This window comes from Oncorhynchus tshawytscha, linkage group LG24 (assembly GCF_018296145.1).
Source record: "Oncorhynchus tshawytscha isolate Ot180627B linkage group LG24, Otsh_v2.0, whole genome shotgun sequence".
Classification (NCBI taxonomy): Eukaryota; Metazoa; Chordata; class Actinopteri; order Salmoniformes; family Salmonidae; genus Oncorhynchus; species Oncorhynchus tshawytscha.
This window is the reverse complement of record NC_056452.1, coordinates 15,297,915-15,315,375: the sequence shown is the minus strand read 5'-3', so window position 1 is coordinate 15,315,375 and position 17,461 is coordinate 15,297,915. Positions and strand designations below refer to the sequence as shown.

The 17,461-nt window shown below is 42.1% G+C and overlaps 1 protein-coding gene across 2 annotated transcripts in view; it reads left to right on the top strand.

The window, feature by feature from the left end:
- ndel1a (nudE neurodevelopment protein 1-like 1a) overlaps window positions 1-16,017 on the top strand; it is a 31,979-nt gene extending 15,962 nt beyond the window's left edge. The window contains exons 3-10 of one of the 2 annotated variants that reach the window (XM_024386700.2): window positions 6,353-6,506; window positions 8,952-9,100; window positions 9,665-9,801; window positions 10,024-10,200; window positions 10,306-10,394; window positions 11,649-11,803; window positions 12,150-12,184; window positions 14,495-16,017. In XM_024386700.2, coding sequence (XP_024242468.1) covers window positions 6,353-6,506; window positions 8,952-9,100; window positions 9,665-9,801; window positions 10,024-10,200; window positions 10,306-10,394; window positions 11,649-11,803; window positions 12,150-12,184; window positions 14,495-14,505 — 907 coding nt within the window. In that variant the 3' untranslated portion in view covers window positions 14,506-16,017. The remainder of the gene's footprint in view (window positions 1-6,352; window positions 6,507-8,951; window positions 9,101-9,664; window positions 9,802-10,023; window positions 10,201-10,305; window positions 10,395-11,648; window positions 11,804-12,149; window positions 12,185-14,494) is intronic. The other variant, XM_024386699.2, reaches the window with a different exon arrangement.
- The last annotated feature ends 1,444 nt before the right edge of the window (window positions 16,018-17,461 follow it).

Here is a 17,461-nt window from a genome sequence, read left to right as displayed (position 1 = left end):
GGACCCATGAGCACCAACATGTGAAGTTTATAGGAGCATGCCACGTTGGGTGTAAAATGAAAGCTAAAAGTCTATTTTAAGGCATATATATTTTTCAACCATTTTCCCATCCTACAAATGAGGAATAAGCAAAGGCTTTGATTTCTGTTCAAACAGATGGAAAAGAGGGTCTTTTTATTTTTTATTTCACTTTTATTTATCCAGGTAGGCTAGTTGAGAACAAGTTCTCATTTATAACTGTGGGCGGCCTGGCCAAGATAAAGCAAAGCAGTGCGACACAAACAACAACACATTGTCTTAGACAACATCTATCAGAAAAAGCCTTAAAAGGTATTAGAAAGCACAGTAATGTTGAAGTAAAGACCCCTCCCAACTAATATCAACACTTTTATATTTAGGTTTGAAGAAATGATTTACCTTCTGTAAGTTTAAGAAACATTGCCTTGTGGGTTTTTGGAAACAGAATTACATCTTTAAGATATTTTCAAAGTTCACAGAAGTAACAAGTAAAGGTAGACCTACCAATTAGTTAGTGTTTTTACTGATATCAAGTTTGTTTATGAATTATAAAGTGATTAAAACTCGTAATTATGTTATCGGAATTTAATTGGCTACAATGGGAAATCGTAGCCACAAACCACAGTTGGGTCACCTGCTGCTTTCCTCCCTTCCAGTGGCATACTGTTATGTTCAACTCATAACTGTTTTCATTCTTGTTCTGTCATCTGGTGGTCAAAGCAAGAGTGTAAACAGTCTGGACAACCTCTCATTCTCCCTCTGCTTTTCTCTCTCTCCCTCTCCTTTTCTCTTTCCCCCTGCTTCTCTCGATCTCTCTCGCTCTCCCTCTGCTCTTCTCTCTTAATGTCACTTCTTCTGGCTCTTACTGACACCTACCACCTACCCTCATTCCATTTACCCAGTGAGCATTGACCGGCACCGAATGTCCATTGAGGTTGAAAAGTAGTTCAAATTTGGTCTGTCTGCCCTGGCCAGACCAAATCTGAACCAGTCATAGATGTTTATGTTACACAAGTTTGGACAGTACAGTAGAGCACAGTATAAAACAGTACAGTAGAGTCAGGAGTCACGTTAATGCAGAATTATAAATTTCTCACTGAAAAAAAAAGCAAAAATGTATGAGAATTATCTTGCTGTGTTTTGTGAACGCTGATTTTAAAATGATTCTTATTATATCTTCTCGGCATTAGACTCATTTTGTGATTCAGTTGCACTTTTCCATTCGGATGAGAATTCACAAACAGGCATTCTATCAGCAGACAGTGCTCTGACTGATGTGTAGCTACTTGTCTCCGGTACTTTTCTCGGTGTAGCCTACCCTACATTTCTCTGATAAAATGCAAGATTAACTTCATGCAAAGCATTAGGAAATGTAGCTGGCTACATTCTTTCTATGGTGAACATTAGAAATATGATGGCCATGCATTGTTTTGCCAAAAATAAACTTGCTTTTTCATTGTAAGATCATTTACTTGTGTGGCTGTAGCCAAATAGTGTTGCACTTTTGTTGTCATCTGATGAAAATGAAGCCATTTCTGCCGAATGTGTTGCACTAATGTATTTTCTGTGACGGAAACTATAGTTGCACGCCCCTAATCACTCTATTCAAGCAGAAAAACACTGACTTTCAATATAAAAAGCAGGTGAAGGTCTGTGCTTTGAAAATGCTGATTTCTGAACTCTAACGCAACCCCAGGTAGAGTACAGAACAGTAAAGAAAAGTAGAGTACTGTATAGTTCAGTACAGTAGAGCACACTGTACTGAAAATATCTGCTGTACTCTGCTCTACTGGGCTGTACTGTGATGTGATGTCCTAACTTGTGAAACATAGACGTCTATGATTGGTTCAGATTTGGTCTGGTCCAGACCAACCAAATGTGATCTTGTTTGGAGGCAGAGCTCAAGAGAATAATAGCCAGTGTGTTGAATAATACCCAAATATGCAAAAGAAGGATATTGCATATTTCTACCTTTGCGTACCTATTCAGGATACATCACCTCAAATCCACTTCCCTTTGTATTGCTCGATTTAAATGTGTTTCCGATGAATTTGGTAGTGAAGCAGTTGTACAATATTCTTCCTTAGTATCAACAATAGATGCTCTTGCTTGAGGATTCTCCCAAAACTGTTGCAAAAACATTTTGGGTAGTAAAGTGAGGAGGATGGTCGTGTTCCCTGGCAGCTCAAGGATATTCGATTGGGACATCTGCCTTAAGCTGTTTAAAGGCCACGAGGGTGCTGCTGCGTTTGGAATAATCCACATATGGCGGAAGTGGGCTTTCCCCTTCAAAAACACCACTGCCCCCAGGGTCACAACACAGGACACACCATAGAAGGACAGTGAGTTCTGTTTGATGGCTTTCCTGGCTCCAGGCTCCCCTTCCACCCTGTCCCGCCTGTCACATGCCTGTAGTGTGCCATTCCGATGGCCCCCGGACACTGACATTTTTAGAGCAGCTGTGTGTATATCTATGGCTGTAGCGGGCACCAGATACATACTTGTATAACCACACTCACCCCCCCCCGAAACACTGTTAAGCTGTGTAACAGTACAAATCCCGTGTGAGCTTTGTTAGCCCAACAAGTCCAACCGTAACACCGGCATGTTTTTAATTAACGGGAGCTGAGCTAGAGTGAGGTTTGTGAGACAAGGGCTGATCCCGTAAGGGGCCGGGTCTTTTTACAGAAACGTCTGAATGGTTTGAGCTACACAAAACATGCTTGCCCTGGTCACATACTCACTGTAAACAACCCAACCTCCTGGTTATTTATAGGATATCTACTGGTGCTCTGAGCAACAGACAGTCTGTTTCCGTATGGAGAGGCCAGGGTGGACTAGTGACGAGATGTGTTATCAAACAATGAGGGGAAGTCAAAGGGTTCTTTGATTAGCTGGGTCAAGTGAGTTCAGTGTAACTGAATCAGAATCACGTTTATTGTCCTACAAGAGGAATATCTTGGCACAGCTCACACATGAATACATAAAACAAATATGAAAACACAGAAGAAACAAACAACAGTCGGGCATAAATCCTGTGTGGGCTTTGTTAAGCAGTGTAACTGTACAAATCCTGTGTGGGCTTTGTTAAGCAGTGTAACTGTACAAATCCTGTGTGGGCTTTGTTAACCGAAACGAGTCCCACCATAACACTTTTGGACTGCTAACCCTTTTTAAACATTGTTTGAGTTAGACTTCTGGGTTGAACCATTGGGCTTTGTTAAAGGGATAATCCAAACCACTAATCCCTATGATTAACCGTATTAAATAAAACTATGTGAAAATAACATTTTTTGTAAACATGTTTCATTTTGTCGTTGTAACAAGATTGGTAGAATTGTCAATCGTTTTTGGAAATCTGTTGCAGTTCAAGTCTACTCAGCATAGGTACTTCCTGTTTAAGGTCTATTTAACTCTGGTCTGACCAATCGGAATCCATGCTTCATGATTTTTTATGATCACGAGGTTTGGGATATGTTCCGGGTAGCCTCTGAGAATAACATTGACGAATACACGGATACGGTGACTGAGTTCATCAGGAAGTGTATAGGAGATGTTGTACCCACTGTGACTATTAACCTAACCAAACCAGAAACCGTGAATAGATGGCAGTATTTGCGCAAAACTGAAAGTGCGAACCACCGCATTTAACCATGGCAAGATGACTGTAAATATGGCTGAATACAAACAGTGTAGTTATTCCCTCCGTAAGGCAATCAAACAGGCAAAATGTCAGTAGAGAGATGAAGTGGAGTCGCAATTCAATGGCTCAGACACGAGAAGTATGTGTCTACAGAAAATCACGGACTACAAAGGGAAACCAGCCACTTCGCGGGCACCGGAGTCTTGTTTCCTGGCAAACTAAACACCTTTGCCCACTTTGAGGATAACGCAGTGCCCCTGACGCGGTCCTCTACCAAGGACTGTGGGCTCTCCGTGGCCGACGTGAGTAAGACATCTAAGCGTGTTAACCCTCGCAAGGCTGCCGGCCCAGACGGCATCCCTAGCCGTGGCGGCAGAGCATGCGCAGACCAGCTGGCTGGAGTGGTTACGGGCATATTCGATCTCTCTCTATCCCAGTGTGCTATCCCCACATGCTTCAAGATGGTCACCATTGTTCCTGTACCCAAGAAAGCAAAGGTAACTAAACTAAATGACTATCGCCCTGTAGCACTCACTTCTGTCATCATGAAGTGCTTTGAGAGACTAGTCAAGGATCATATCACCTCCACCTTACCGGCCACCCAAGACCCACTTCAATTTGCTTACCGCCCCAATAGATTCACAGACGATGCAGTTGCCATCGCACTGCACACTGCCCTATCCCATCTGGACAAGAGGAATACCGAAAGTAAGAATGCTGTTCATTGACTATAGCTCAGCATTTAACACCATAGTACCCTCCATGCTCATCATTAGGCTCGGGGCCCTGGGTCTGAACCCTGCCTTGTGCAGCTGGGTCCTGGACTTCCTGACGGGTGGCCCCCAGGTGGTGAAGGTAGGAAACAACACCTCTACTTTTCTGATCCTCAACACAGGGGCCCCACAAGGGTGCTTGCTCAGCCCCCTCCTGCTCAGCCATGACTGCGTGGCCATGCACGACTCCAACTCAATCATCAAGTTTGCAGACGACACAACAGATGTAGGCTCTGATTACCAACAATGACGAGACAACCTACAGGGAGGAGGTGAGGGCCCTGGGAGAGTGGTGCCAGGAAAATAGCCTCTCACTCAATGTCAACAAAACAAAGGAGCTGATCGTGGACTTCAGGAAACAGCAGAGGGAGCACGCCCCTGTCCACATCGACGGCACTGCAGTGGAGAAAGTGGAAAGCTTCACTGACTATCTGAAATGGTCCACACACACACAGTGTGGTAAAGAAGGTGCAACAGCGCCTCTTCAAACTCAGGAGGCTGAAGAAATTTGTCTTGGCCCCTAAAACCCTCACAAACCTTTACAGATGCACAATTGAGAGCGTCCTGTTGGGCTGTATCACCGTCTGGCACGGCAACTGCACCGCCCGCAACTGCAGGGCTCTCCAGAGGGTGGTGTGGTCTGCCCAATGCAACACTGGATGATTTGAAGAGTGTACAAATTGTCTGTCCTCGGTTGCGACACTCACTATTGAGTTTCCATGGCCGAGCAACCACACACAAGCCTAAGATCACCATGCACAATGCCAAGCGTCGCCTGGAGTGGTGTAAAGGTTTCCGCCATTGGACTCTGGAGCAGGTCAAACGCGTTCTCTGGAGTGATGAATCACACTTCACCATCTGGCAGTTCTATGGAAGAATCTGAGTTTGGCACATGCCAGGAGAACACTACCTGCCCCAATACATAGCGCCAACTGTAAAGTTTGGTAGTGGAGGAATAATGGTCTGGGGTTGTTGTTTTGATGGTTTGGGCTAGACCCCTTAGTTCCAGTGAAGGGAAATCTTAACGCTACAGCATACAATGACATTCTAGACAATTCTGTTTTTCCAACTTTGTGGCAGCAGTTTGGGGAAGGCCCTCTCCTGTTTCCGTATGACAATGCCCCCGTGCACAAAGCAAGGCCCATACCGAAATGGTTTGTCGAGTTCAGTGTGGAAGAACTTGACTGGCCTGCACAGAGCCCTGACCTTAATCCCGTCAAACACCTTTGGTATGAATTGGAATGCCGACTGCGAGCCAGGCCTTATTGCCCAACATCAGTGCCCAACCTCAATAATGCTCATGTGGCTGAATGGAAGAAAGTCCCTGCAGCAATGTTCCAACATCTAGTGGAAAGCCTTCCCAGAAGAGTGGAGTTTGTTATATAGGGGGATCAACTCCATATTAATGTCCATGATTTTGGAATGAGATGTTTGACGAACAGGTGTTCACATACTTTTGGTCATGTATTTCACATCGTTTTAGATGGATTGGCTGCTTGTTTTGTCACAAACTGAAATTAGGTGAACTATTAGAATTTTTTGAAATGGCAGAGCGATTTCTTCATATTGCACTTTTTTAAAGCAGTGTAACAGTACAACTCCTGTGTGGGTTTTGTTAAGCAGTGTAACATGATTTGCACTTTCAATTTCCACCGTTTTAAATTGCCTTAATACATTTGTGTATGTTTAAGCACAGACCCAATGAGGGTTTTGTATGTTTTTAGATGAATAAAGAAGATCAAGGATAATATACCATTCATCACATTAGGCTGCAACACAATTGTGTGCTTTTTATTTATAACTCTTAGATACACTCTTGGGTCCTTCTAATTTCTAAGTAAATACCAATGGACTGTAAAATAACAATGGTGTAATGGTTTACTAACCATGTCCTCTCCGGTGGTGTCTGCCCTGTCAGTTGCCAGGAGGCTCAGGAGGAGCTGCTGGAGTTTCAGGAGGGCAGCAGAGAGCTGGAGGCAGAGCTGGAAACCCAGCTGGGGCAGGCTGAGCACCGCATGAGAGACCTGCACTCTGAGAACAGCAGGCTCAAGAACGAGGTGGACTCACTCAAGGTACCAAGATGAACACAATGAATGCACTTAAAAGACTGAATTCATTTTTTTCTGTGCTTGGAATGTGACATTTACAAACTGAAACCCTGTGAATTTGTGATTTGAGTTCCCTGTGAATTTGAATATTACAACCATGAGTTGGTAAGAGAACTTTTACGAGGCGCCTTTAGCGTTCATGCTGAAAAAGTATGCTGCTCTTCTTTTGACAACTTATGAAAAACTCCATATCCTTGACATAATAAATTATTAATGACCATTTGAAGTTTGTATCATCATGGCTTGTCCTTTAGTGCTGTCCAGAGACGAGGCAAGTTGTTATAGCATGTATCTGTGAGTATCCCAGCGTACATGATATTAAGGAAAGTCAGGCATGGTCAACAGTAAAGTAGGGGGGTCTTAGTCCGAAATTAATGTGTAATCTAAATGAGAAATCTCTTTCATATTAGTCAGACAGACAAGGAACTCTTTCCCATTTTTGCTCTGATCACAGCCTATCAACAATATCATATTTAGAGTTTGCAATGTGGCTAATGTGTTTTGAGTTCCCACTTCCTCAGTTGGTAAATTATGTAGCACATTGCCTGGACTAATATGCACAAAAAGCATGCTGGCAAATTAATAAAAATAAAAAATCTGATTATTCTGGATCCTATTATGACATGTTGCACATCAAAATATCCATCATGCATTCCCTAAACATGTTAGATGAAATATACATTTTTTTCCTGAACATGTTAGATGACTTTCATGTCTTGGCACTTGAAAAAGTCAGTCTAGAGCCCTCCTGCTTAGCTACCTTGCTGCAAAGTATAGCGATTTGATATCTTATTCACTTAATGAGGGAATTATTTTATTAGACTTTTTGGTTGTAGGCTAATGTTGTAACACATCAGGGGAGCTACTAGGTGTGTAGACTTTTGTTCCAGCCCCACTCGCCAGATTCTACAAAACAACTGCTCAAAGGGACCTTGTTAAGCGGACTCGGTTGTGCTGGATCAAAAGCCTGCACACCCAGCTCTCCAGATGGAGAGGTGACCACGTGTTTTATACAGTAACAGTGCTGATATATATTTGACTTTAAGGCACAGTGGTATCATTATGGAAGCCAACATTCTGAACACTTAGACTTTGTGATCTAGCTTATGAATTAGCCTATTGGGGTAGCCTAAACAAATGCAGATGGGAAAGCTCTTGCTTTAGCCATCTATAGCCTACCTGCTTTAACTATGCTACTACATCTGTTAGGCTACAGCAGAATAATCATTGCTAAATTAGCACACCAGCCTGAAAATATGAGTCATGAAAATATGAGTCATGTTGGTTGGTGAAAGAGCCAGCCCTAAAAATACAACTTTTTGCAAACATGGGCTTATTTCTGGAGAAGAATATTAGCAATTCAACTTCATGGAACCTGCAGATACCCTGTGTTTATCTCTGCCGTTTGTGCATTTTCATCATTCTGATTGGTCAAGACAATTTGAAAAAATGTCATGCTATTCGAATAGTGAAATCATTTCAATTGCCAATCCCTAATTCTCATACATAATCTCATACATAATACATAAGCATGTTAATTCGCGCTCCATAATTAGCTCTAGGATGAGCGTGGCTCTGCGTCCATGTTCACATTACGACTCCTGCCGTGCAAGTCAGTGAATCACGGCACCGGTGATGGTGAGATACGAACGTGTTAAGAATGTCATCTGTTCTGCTTTTATCCGACTGTATGGGGGTTATTCCAGGCAGTTAAAAAATGTTTCTTGCTTTCATGCCTTTGTTTATGGAAAATACCACAGCAACTAGTTCTCATTCTGACGCCAGAGTAAAGAATCTTAGAGATGCATTCATGTTGTGCAGTATGCGCTACATTTAGACTGTCTGTGACACCTTGTTTAACGCCTTGTTATGACATACTATTTACTTGACATAGGCTAGAATGTGTAGTCAGTGTAGTATGCACATGTAGTTAATATAAAACGGCATTTCAGGACAAAGCAGGGCTTGTCTGGTCGAGGTTAAAGGTTAATTGATTCAAACGTGATGTATCCAGAAGATATAGGTCAGACAGGCAGGCATGCAGACCCAGTCCCATCTATTGAGCTTGGTCACCAGAGAGATGGAGGAGACATGGGTCACATCATCCCATAGCCTGAGAATGCTGGAGCACATCGGAGTGCTCTGAAAAATAGATGACAGAATGTAGGTTAACTCGGCGGTTCCCTCCTTGGGTGCGTGTGACTGTGTAGTGTTAGAAAAATATTTTAGTAAGTAAAACACCATTGGAAGCTTTAATGTCCTTTACCAACCCCCCCCGCCGCCCCCCCCAGAGGTGGTTGGGTTGAATGCGGAAGGCACATTTCAATTTAATGCATTCAGTTGTACAACTGACTAGGTATCCCACTTTCTTTTCTCTCCTCTCTCCTAATCTCTCCATCCCCCTTGCAGGAGAAACTGGAGCAGCAGTATGCCCAAAGCTACAAGCAGATCAACATGCTGGAGGGTGACCTGGGTCAGACCCGGGGCATCAAGGAGCAGCTCCACAAATACGTCCGGGAGCTAGAGCAGTCCAACGACGACCTGGAAAGAGCCAAGAGGTCTGCAAAGAGACCAGACCACTACACAGTATCTAACAGACACATACTGGATACAGCATTAGAAGACGAGCTGTAGGAGTCATAATTTGATATTTACTGTGTACTTCAGGGTTATGTTCATTTTGGAGGAAAAGGGCAATATCTAACAGTAGTACTAATCTAACAATATAAGCAAAGGTAGTCATCCTCTGACCATCTTTCAGAAAACAAACCCATACATTAACACCATGCAGAGAGGTGCTGATCAATGATGGCGGATGAGGTGCTTGTTGTGTGTTTCCTAGTTAATTGCCCACTGTGCTCTTCATTGGGAGTGATCAGACAGATGGCAAATATCTATTCCAATTAAAACACTTGCCCAATTGGGTCTGATTGCTGTAAAATGAATTGGATTCAGGTCAGCACTGTCACACATCGATGTAGATTACTTGGAGGAATCGGGACATTTGTTTGTCACTAAACGTTCATTTTCTAGTAAAAATTATGAGCTGACTAACAAAGAGTAAACTGTATAAAAAGAAAGTCACACAAATTAAATGTATTCTCCTTTATTTCCTTCTGCAGGGCTACAATTGTGTCCCTGGAGGATTTTGAGCAGCGTCTGAACCAGGCCATCGAGAGGAATGCCTTCCTGGAGAGCGAGCTTGATGAGAAAGAGTCCCTCCTGGTCTCAGTACAGAGATTAAAAGATGAGGCCAGAGGTGCTTATTGATCCATTTTTACTCAAACCCCTGCCTGCCTTCACTCATTAGAAAATGAGCTGTTCTCTGTGAAATTAATAGAACTTATGTTCTCACAGCATTGCTTACAGCTGCAAATTATTGTTGGGAGAGACTATAACAGCATTATCCTCAATTTGAATGTCTGGTCTCAATATGGTCTGTTTTAGAGTTAAATATTATGTCTGTCTGCTTGTCTGTCAGACCTACGACAAGAGCTCGCCGTCCGAGAGCGAAATACGGACTTGACCAGGATGTCAGCACCCTCCTCGCCCACCCAGGAGGACAACGACAAGATGGATTCCTCTGTCCAGGCCTCACTGTCTCTCCCAGCCACGCCGCTCACCAATAGTCTGGACAACGCCTTCGCCAACCCAACAGGTACCCTTTTGCTCTGACCCAAACACCTCAATATGTTGCCTAACCTTTTTTTTTTGTGTGCAGATTACTGTATGTATTTATCTTCTTGTATTTATTTCCCCCCAGAGTTGTCAAACGGCCTTGGTAACTCACTAACTCCCTCTGCCAGAATATCAGCACTGAACATCGTAGGTGACCTGCTTCGGAAAGTAGGGGTGAGACATACATTTTTTCCATTTGTACACATCACTATTCACCGTATGCCCTGGTACCCTAAGACTATTGGTGTTTCTCATTATGCATACTACCGTGCTCCACACTCTCATGCTCCAAGTGCATTCTCTGAGGATGTTCTCTTGAGTACGTTCTTGTGAGGACTAGTGTGGAGAACGCATAAAACATATTTGAGAAGCACTCGCACTCCCCCTACTGTATTATCTCACGCTGTATCTCCCCATTCACTGAACCTTCTTCCAGTCAGGCAGGACAATGGCAACAATAGAGACAAAACAAGAAATACACAAAGCAAACGTTTTACTTCATAATTATCAGCTAGATACGTGAATCGTTGTAATCTAGCTAGCTAGCCAGCTAAACAGGAAAAAATTACTTAAAACTAATGTTATGCAAGGTACAGTAGATGTCAATTCTTTGTGGGTAGCTAGCTAGCTAACAATTCTTCGTGCCTAGCCAGTTAGCCTTACTATGACTTACTATGGACTTACCCATTCACTGAACCTTCCTTTTTCTAACCAAGACAATGGCAGAGACGGAACAATATATACACAAAGCAAACATTTTACTTCATAACTGTCAGCTAATTATATGTGAATTGTAATAATGTAACTCACCAGATAGTATAAGTGGCAAAAATGACCTAAAACAAATATTATCCAAGGTAGATGTAAATTCTTTGGGTAGCTAGCTAACAATTCTTTGTGGCTATCTGTTTAGCTAACAGTAGTAGCTAGCCAGTTAGCTCTATTAACTTACTATGGGCTTGTGACCTTCGCGCTCTATAGTGGGTATTGTCGGCAGGTAACCATGCCAAAATTAACACAACAAATACATGCTAACGTATCAAGATAAAATGTTGTAGTCAAGCAAAATATGAGATGTGGATAGGCAACATTTTCATTCTGAAGTCAGTGTATTTTCTCTCACGTCAGCTCAAATAATGGCTGCTATTGATTGAGAAAATTTGCGTCATTTCTTATGTGGTTGCGTCATTTATTTTCATACTTTCCTTTGAAGATTGCATTGATGCATGCTTTAAAATAGAGAAGTGCCCTCCATGCTCCATTTCGCATACTTTGATTTGGACTCATACTCCGACCCTCCCGTGCTCCAATTTGCATGCTCGGAGCCCGGTAGTATGCATTTTGAAACATCCCTGGTCTTATACCATATTGTCATCTCGCTAATAGTGGAAGGCCTCTTATCTTTCTGCATTCTCTATGTCCGTTCAGGCTCTGGAGTCTAAGCTGGCAGCCTGCAGGAACTTTGCCAAGGACCAGAAAGCCAGAAAGTCTTATGCCATCACGGAAAACGGGAACGTGATCAACGGCAACACAGCCAAGTTCTCCCATACCCTCCACATGACGTCGTCGTACTACGACAAAACGTAAGTCGAAGCCCGCTTCCACTTCACCCTCAGTGAGCCACACATTACTCATTGGTGATGAACAGGAAATGAAAGCTTCGATTTTCTGAGAAAGAAACTTGGCAAAGGACAACAACGTTTCATAATGTCAAATTGTCTTTATTTGGATTTAGGCCTAATGCATTTGCCATTTTTATGATTATTGTTTGCTGTGTTAAGCAGTCAGTCACTCCTAAGACTGTTTTGTTTCAGTTAGATTTCTTAAATTTGACTGTAGAAATGTGTATTTGAAATGCTTGTTTAGTGTTGGGAGTCTATGGAGGTGTGTCGATGAGGCCTCTCAGACCCTTGTGTTTTTCCCCAGCAGGAGAGAGAGGGTCATATTCCCTGCATTACTTCTGGGTAATGGTCTTCCTCCTCCGATGCTGATGATGTGTGGGGAAGTTAGTCAGTCACCTGCATGCTGTTTGATTAACAAGCCTCCCTCCCTTTCCCATCTAGTGCTGAGGTAGACTCCCTCACCGTGGGGCTAGATAACTGCTTTGGGTAGTGGTACATTCATTCCCCTGCTTTCTTAACACTATGCTGATATATCCACATGTGATTAATATGCCTGTCTTTTTGCTGGTGTGAGTTGGTAGCTTTCAATATAGTGTCATTCAATTTGGATCAATCATCATATTGGGGGAGATTCTCGGAGGTGTGTTTAATGACCCAGGAGAAAGCATGTAGTGCAATGGAAGGGTTGATTATGGTACAGTATTTCGATTTTGTGCTCACATTGTAAATTAACTACAAACTACTGCATGTGAACAAGGCACCACAGTTTTGCAGCTGATTCTAAAGTGCAAAGTCAAAAGTCATCTTTCACTGTTCTTATGTAGCCGGTGCTGACCTTCTGTTGTTCCTTGTTGAGGTTGTATTTCAAGGTATACATACTACTAGATGTCCCATATAGAAGTGGTGTGACTATTTGGCACGGTTGTAGTGTCATGGCGTTGTGTTTCTGCTGTGTGAGGAACTATTGATATGAGGCTGGCTGAGCATGCTGAGCAAGACATGGTTACAAGGCACAGTTTGGGTTTCACCGCAGGGAGGAGTGGATTATAAATCTCTCTTTACAAGAGAGCACACACTGCCACCACTGTGCCTTACTATTCAGAGACATAGCTTGTTAATAGGACACGAGTTTGAAGTAGAGTATATACTACAAAATAACAGTAGCTTAGAATTTACTTTGTTTGCCATGGTCCTAACCATACTGAACAAAAATATGAACGCAACATGCAAAAATGTCAATGATTTTACTGAGTTAAAGTTAATATAAGGAAATCAGTCAATTGAAGTAAATGAATTAGGCCCTAATCTTTCACTGACTGGGCAGTGGCGCAGCCAGGTGGGCCAGGCAAGCTAATCAGAATTAGTTTTTCCCCACAAAAGGGCTTTATTACAGACTGAAATACTCCACAGTTTCATAAACTGTCCAGGTGGCTGGTCTCAAAAAATCCTGCAGGTGAAGAATCTGGATGTGCTGGTCCTGGGCTGGCGTGGTTACATGTGGTTGTGAGGCCTGTTGGCCATACTGCCAAATTCTCTAAAATGATGTTGGAGTCGGCTTTTGGTAGAGAAATTATCTGGCAACAGCGCTGGTGGACATTCCTGCAGTCAGCATGCCAATTGCACACTCCCTCAAAACTTGAGACATCTGTGGCATTGTTACAAAATTGCACATTTTATAGTGACCTTTTATTGTCCCCAGCACAAGGTGCACCTGTAGTGCTGTTTAATCAGCTTCTTGATATGCCACACCTGTCAGGTGGATGGATTATCTTGGTAAAGGAGAAATGCTCACTAACAGGAATATAAACACATTTGTGCATAACATTTTAGAGAAATACGCTTTTTGTGCTTATGGAACATTTCTGGGATCTTTTATTTGAGTTTATGAAACATGGGACCAACACTTTATATGTTGCGTTTATATTTTTGTTCGGTGTAAGTTGAACAAACTCCTAGGTATTTTACATTTGTGCAGGGAAGGGCAAACTGGCTGAGAGGACTTTTAGAGCCTTTGAAGTCAGTGATCTTCCAATCACATACTTTATAAACGATTTGGCACAGTCTAAACCATAACAGAATCTAAAAATACATCAAGTTTGATTTTTGTCTGCACGTGCCCGAAGCCCTGTGTGTGCTGCCTAGCAGTGTGACCGTGCCAGGGCCAACTGATAGTAGGATAATGAGGACAGAGTGAGGTAACCTGCTAGGGCTCAGGTCACTGGTTCAACCCTGCGCTGTCACTGGGATCCATCGACCACTGGAAAGTGTGCCTGCTTGTGGAGTGACAGAGTTTGCCTTAATTAAAATGGCCCCATTGTCTGGCAGTCTAGTAGAGCTGTAGGCACCAGGGTACCACTGTAAAGTGATACTCCAGTTTATCTACTCCACCAATAGGACTACATTTTATTTGTAGTCTTACATCTAACACTCCCCCATTAGAATTAATTTGCTTAGGCCTAGCCCAGTAATACAACTCACATTATTTAAAATGCCATGTAATACCTAGCTAATTATAAGGCAGATTTGATGTGTTCTATGGTTTTACCACCTTATAATATGAATCCAGCAAGGTTAATTTTTTAAGGACCAGCAAGTGAGATGCTGCCTAATCCTCAGTCGACCAGACTAATCCATGTTGTTTTGTGTTTACAGCAGGGCGGTGAACGGCCTGGACCCTGGCACTCTGACAGCCATCACAGCACCCCCTGCTCCCTCCCTCCCTGGCCTCCTGCCTCTCATCATGTGACAGTGACAGACACCACACCCCAATTTAATCCCCCACACAGACACCCTGCCAATGGACAAGGCTATATCCTTAAACAGAAAGCATTGTGATGACTTCAAACAAGAGAGCGCACATGAAAATGGCTAGCACTATTAAACACTTTTCACATACTGTAATACTGGCCCCTCTTTGCAGCCACTGCATATTCACAGGCTGTCTGTGTAATTCTGGCCCTTTAGTGCTTGTGCTTTGGTCCTACTGTACATGTGGCTCACATTTTATATGTACTTGCTAATTGTTTACTGCTTGTACATATAGCCCACTCTACACAGACATCCAAAGAGGTGCATCCAAAGAGACGGTATCTATGTAGGATCCTATCCTCTCTGCAGTAATTTTTCAAATCTTTAGTTTAGACAGAAAAAACACATTATGCAATTGAAAGTGTGATACAGTGAGGGTTTCCGATATACATGTTACCGTAATTTTATTTAACTGTTATGATTTATCAGAGATGGTGTAGCAAGTGAAAGAATATAGATTAGCCAGAGTCTACAGAAGTAAAATGTCTGGATTACTGTAACACATTCATCCAGCAGCATTGCCTCATACAATGCATAGGCCCTCTCTCCTCTAACTCTCCACCCCTTATTTGACATTTCTTATAAATGGAAACTAGGGTTACTGGATTGGCAGCTGGCACACATGTGTAGATGTGTTTAATAGCCTAGAACGGTCCTTCACCACGTGGACCTGCTCCTAACAAGCTGACTTATTGTCCGTCACTAAAGGTGGTTTAAATCTCTTTTGTCGACCTCCTATGCCTTTCTGACCTTGAGTTTAACTCAGTAGCCATCTGAAGAATTTAATGTTAGTTTTATTTTTATTTATGTAATGTGTTCCAATTCAAATGCATTGGTTTAGACCTGTTCAAAAGGGATGGTGAAGGAAAATCCTCTGTGTCTTTGTGTTGAGTGTTCTGGGCAACTTAGTCTCAGCTCAGTTTAACCGTATGACAACGTGCACGGTATTGGTCATATTGATCATTATTTATAGATGTCCACTTGAGTGGTGCTGTCATGGTGTTTTAGACCACTTTTGCCAGTATTCCATTTTTGGATTTTAACTCCCAAGTCTTTCATTTTTGGTGTTTTGAATTTTCACTGTTATCTTATTGTATTTAAAATATCACACAACCCTGTGTTAGCAACCTATATTGTAAGTTAAGAGCACTTTATCCAGTGCAAATATTTTCCTTGTATTTTCACATTATTCTATCAGTTTTATTCAAGTGCAATATTGCCTGTTTGTATGTTTTGTTAATTTATTTAATTCATTTTATGGCATGATGTGTTCAAATATATAGGATGTGATTATACATCAATTAGTCATATCATGATGTAGGATCCGTTGTCTTAAAATGTTGAGAAAATAAATAAATATAAAGCCATTCTTCTTATTGTTTTTAACTTAAAGTAGTCCACAATGCAAATTTAGCAATTCAACTCTAGCCTCATACCATGAGCTAATACAGGTTGTATATTGGTGTTCTCCTTGGATCTAGTTGAGGGCAGCAATGAATGGGATTGGTTAAATTTAGGCGAGTCATCCTAATTAGTTAAGGTTTCAGTAGTGATTTGGTTAAATTTAGGCAATAATTGTGAAATTAAATGGCTGGATTCGAAACAGAGAATTTAGCAACCTATGTTACGCTCTCTGCACCCAGTAGGCTACAATGTTGGATTTAATTAAATAGAGGGTGTTCATTAGTCGTGGCTAGAAGGGATCAAGCTTTTGTCAAATTAACGTCAGATTTGTTTCGTAGCAAGTTACATGGAACCCAAACCGGCTGCGCTCTTGCCCCATCATGCATAAATGTATTTTGTCCCCCCCACACCAAACGTGATCACGACACGCAGGTTAAAATATCAAAAACTCTGAACCAATTATATTAATTTGGGGACAGTTCGAAAAGCATTACACATTTATGGCAATTTAGCTAGCTAGCTTGCACGTGCTAGCTAATTTGTCCTATTTAGCTAGCTTGCTGTTGCTAGCTAATTTGTCCTGGGATATAAACATTGAGTTTTTTTATTTTACCTGAAATGCACAAGGTCCTATACTCCACCAATTAATCCACACACAAAATGGTCAACCTAATCATTTCTAGTCATATCTCCTCCTTCCAGGCTTTTTCTTCTCTTGACTTTATATTGGCAACTTTCATAAATTAGGTGCCTTACAGCCATTGACCTAGTTCATCTTTCAGTCACCCACGTGGGTATAACCAATGAGGAGATGGCACGTGGGTACCTGCTTCTATAAACCAATAAGGAGATGGGAGAGGCAGGACTTGCAGCACGATCTGCGTCAGAAATAGAACTGACTTCTATTTTAGCCATTGGCACAGTGAGCAGTGTGGCTGCAATAATTGAATAATATAGATTTCGGAATTTATTTTGTAATGCTCGTGCACGCGTTGCGAGCAGTGTAGTCAGGGTATTAGTAGAACTTACGCGGCAGGTTGGGATAATTAGTTCAAGGTTAGGAAAAGGGTTATGGGTAGCTAAAATGCTTTTATTTTTATAAAAAATGTATACAAAAGCTGGATTCCTTCTAGCCATGACCAGGTAATATACTCACGTTAGCTACGCTGATTCATGGACAGTATATCCAGGTTCCATCTGGTTTATAAGGACCAACATCAGATGTGCACTTTCAGGGAGCAGCAAACGACATCACCACATCCAAAAAACATGGCAGACATTGGATGAGTTTAAAATCAAAGAAAGTACCGTATGAAGATGGGCAGAAACTGCTTCTCCAATAGAAATTCCAGATCACGCTTGTAGGTGATGTCATGGTGACATTGGCTAGCTATGCTCATGTGCAGA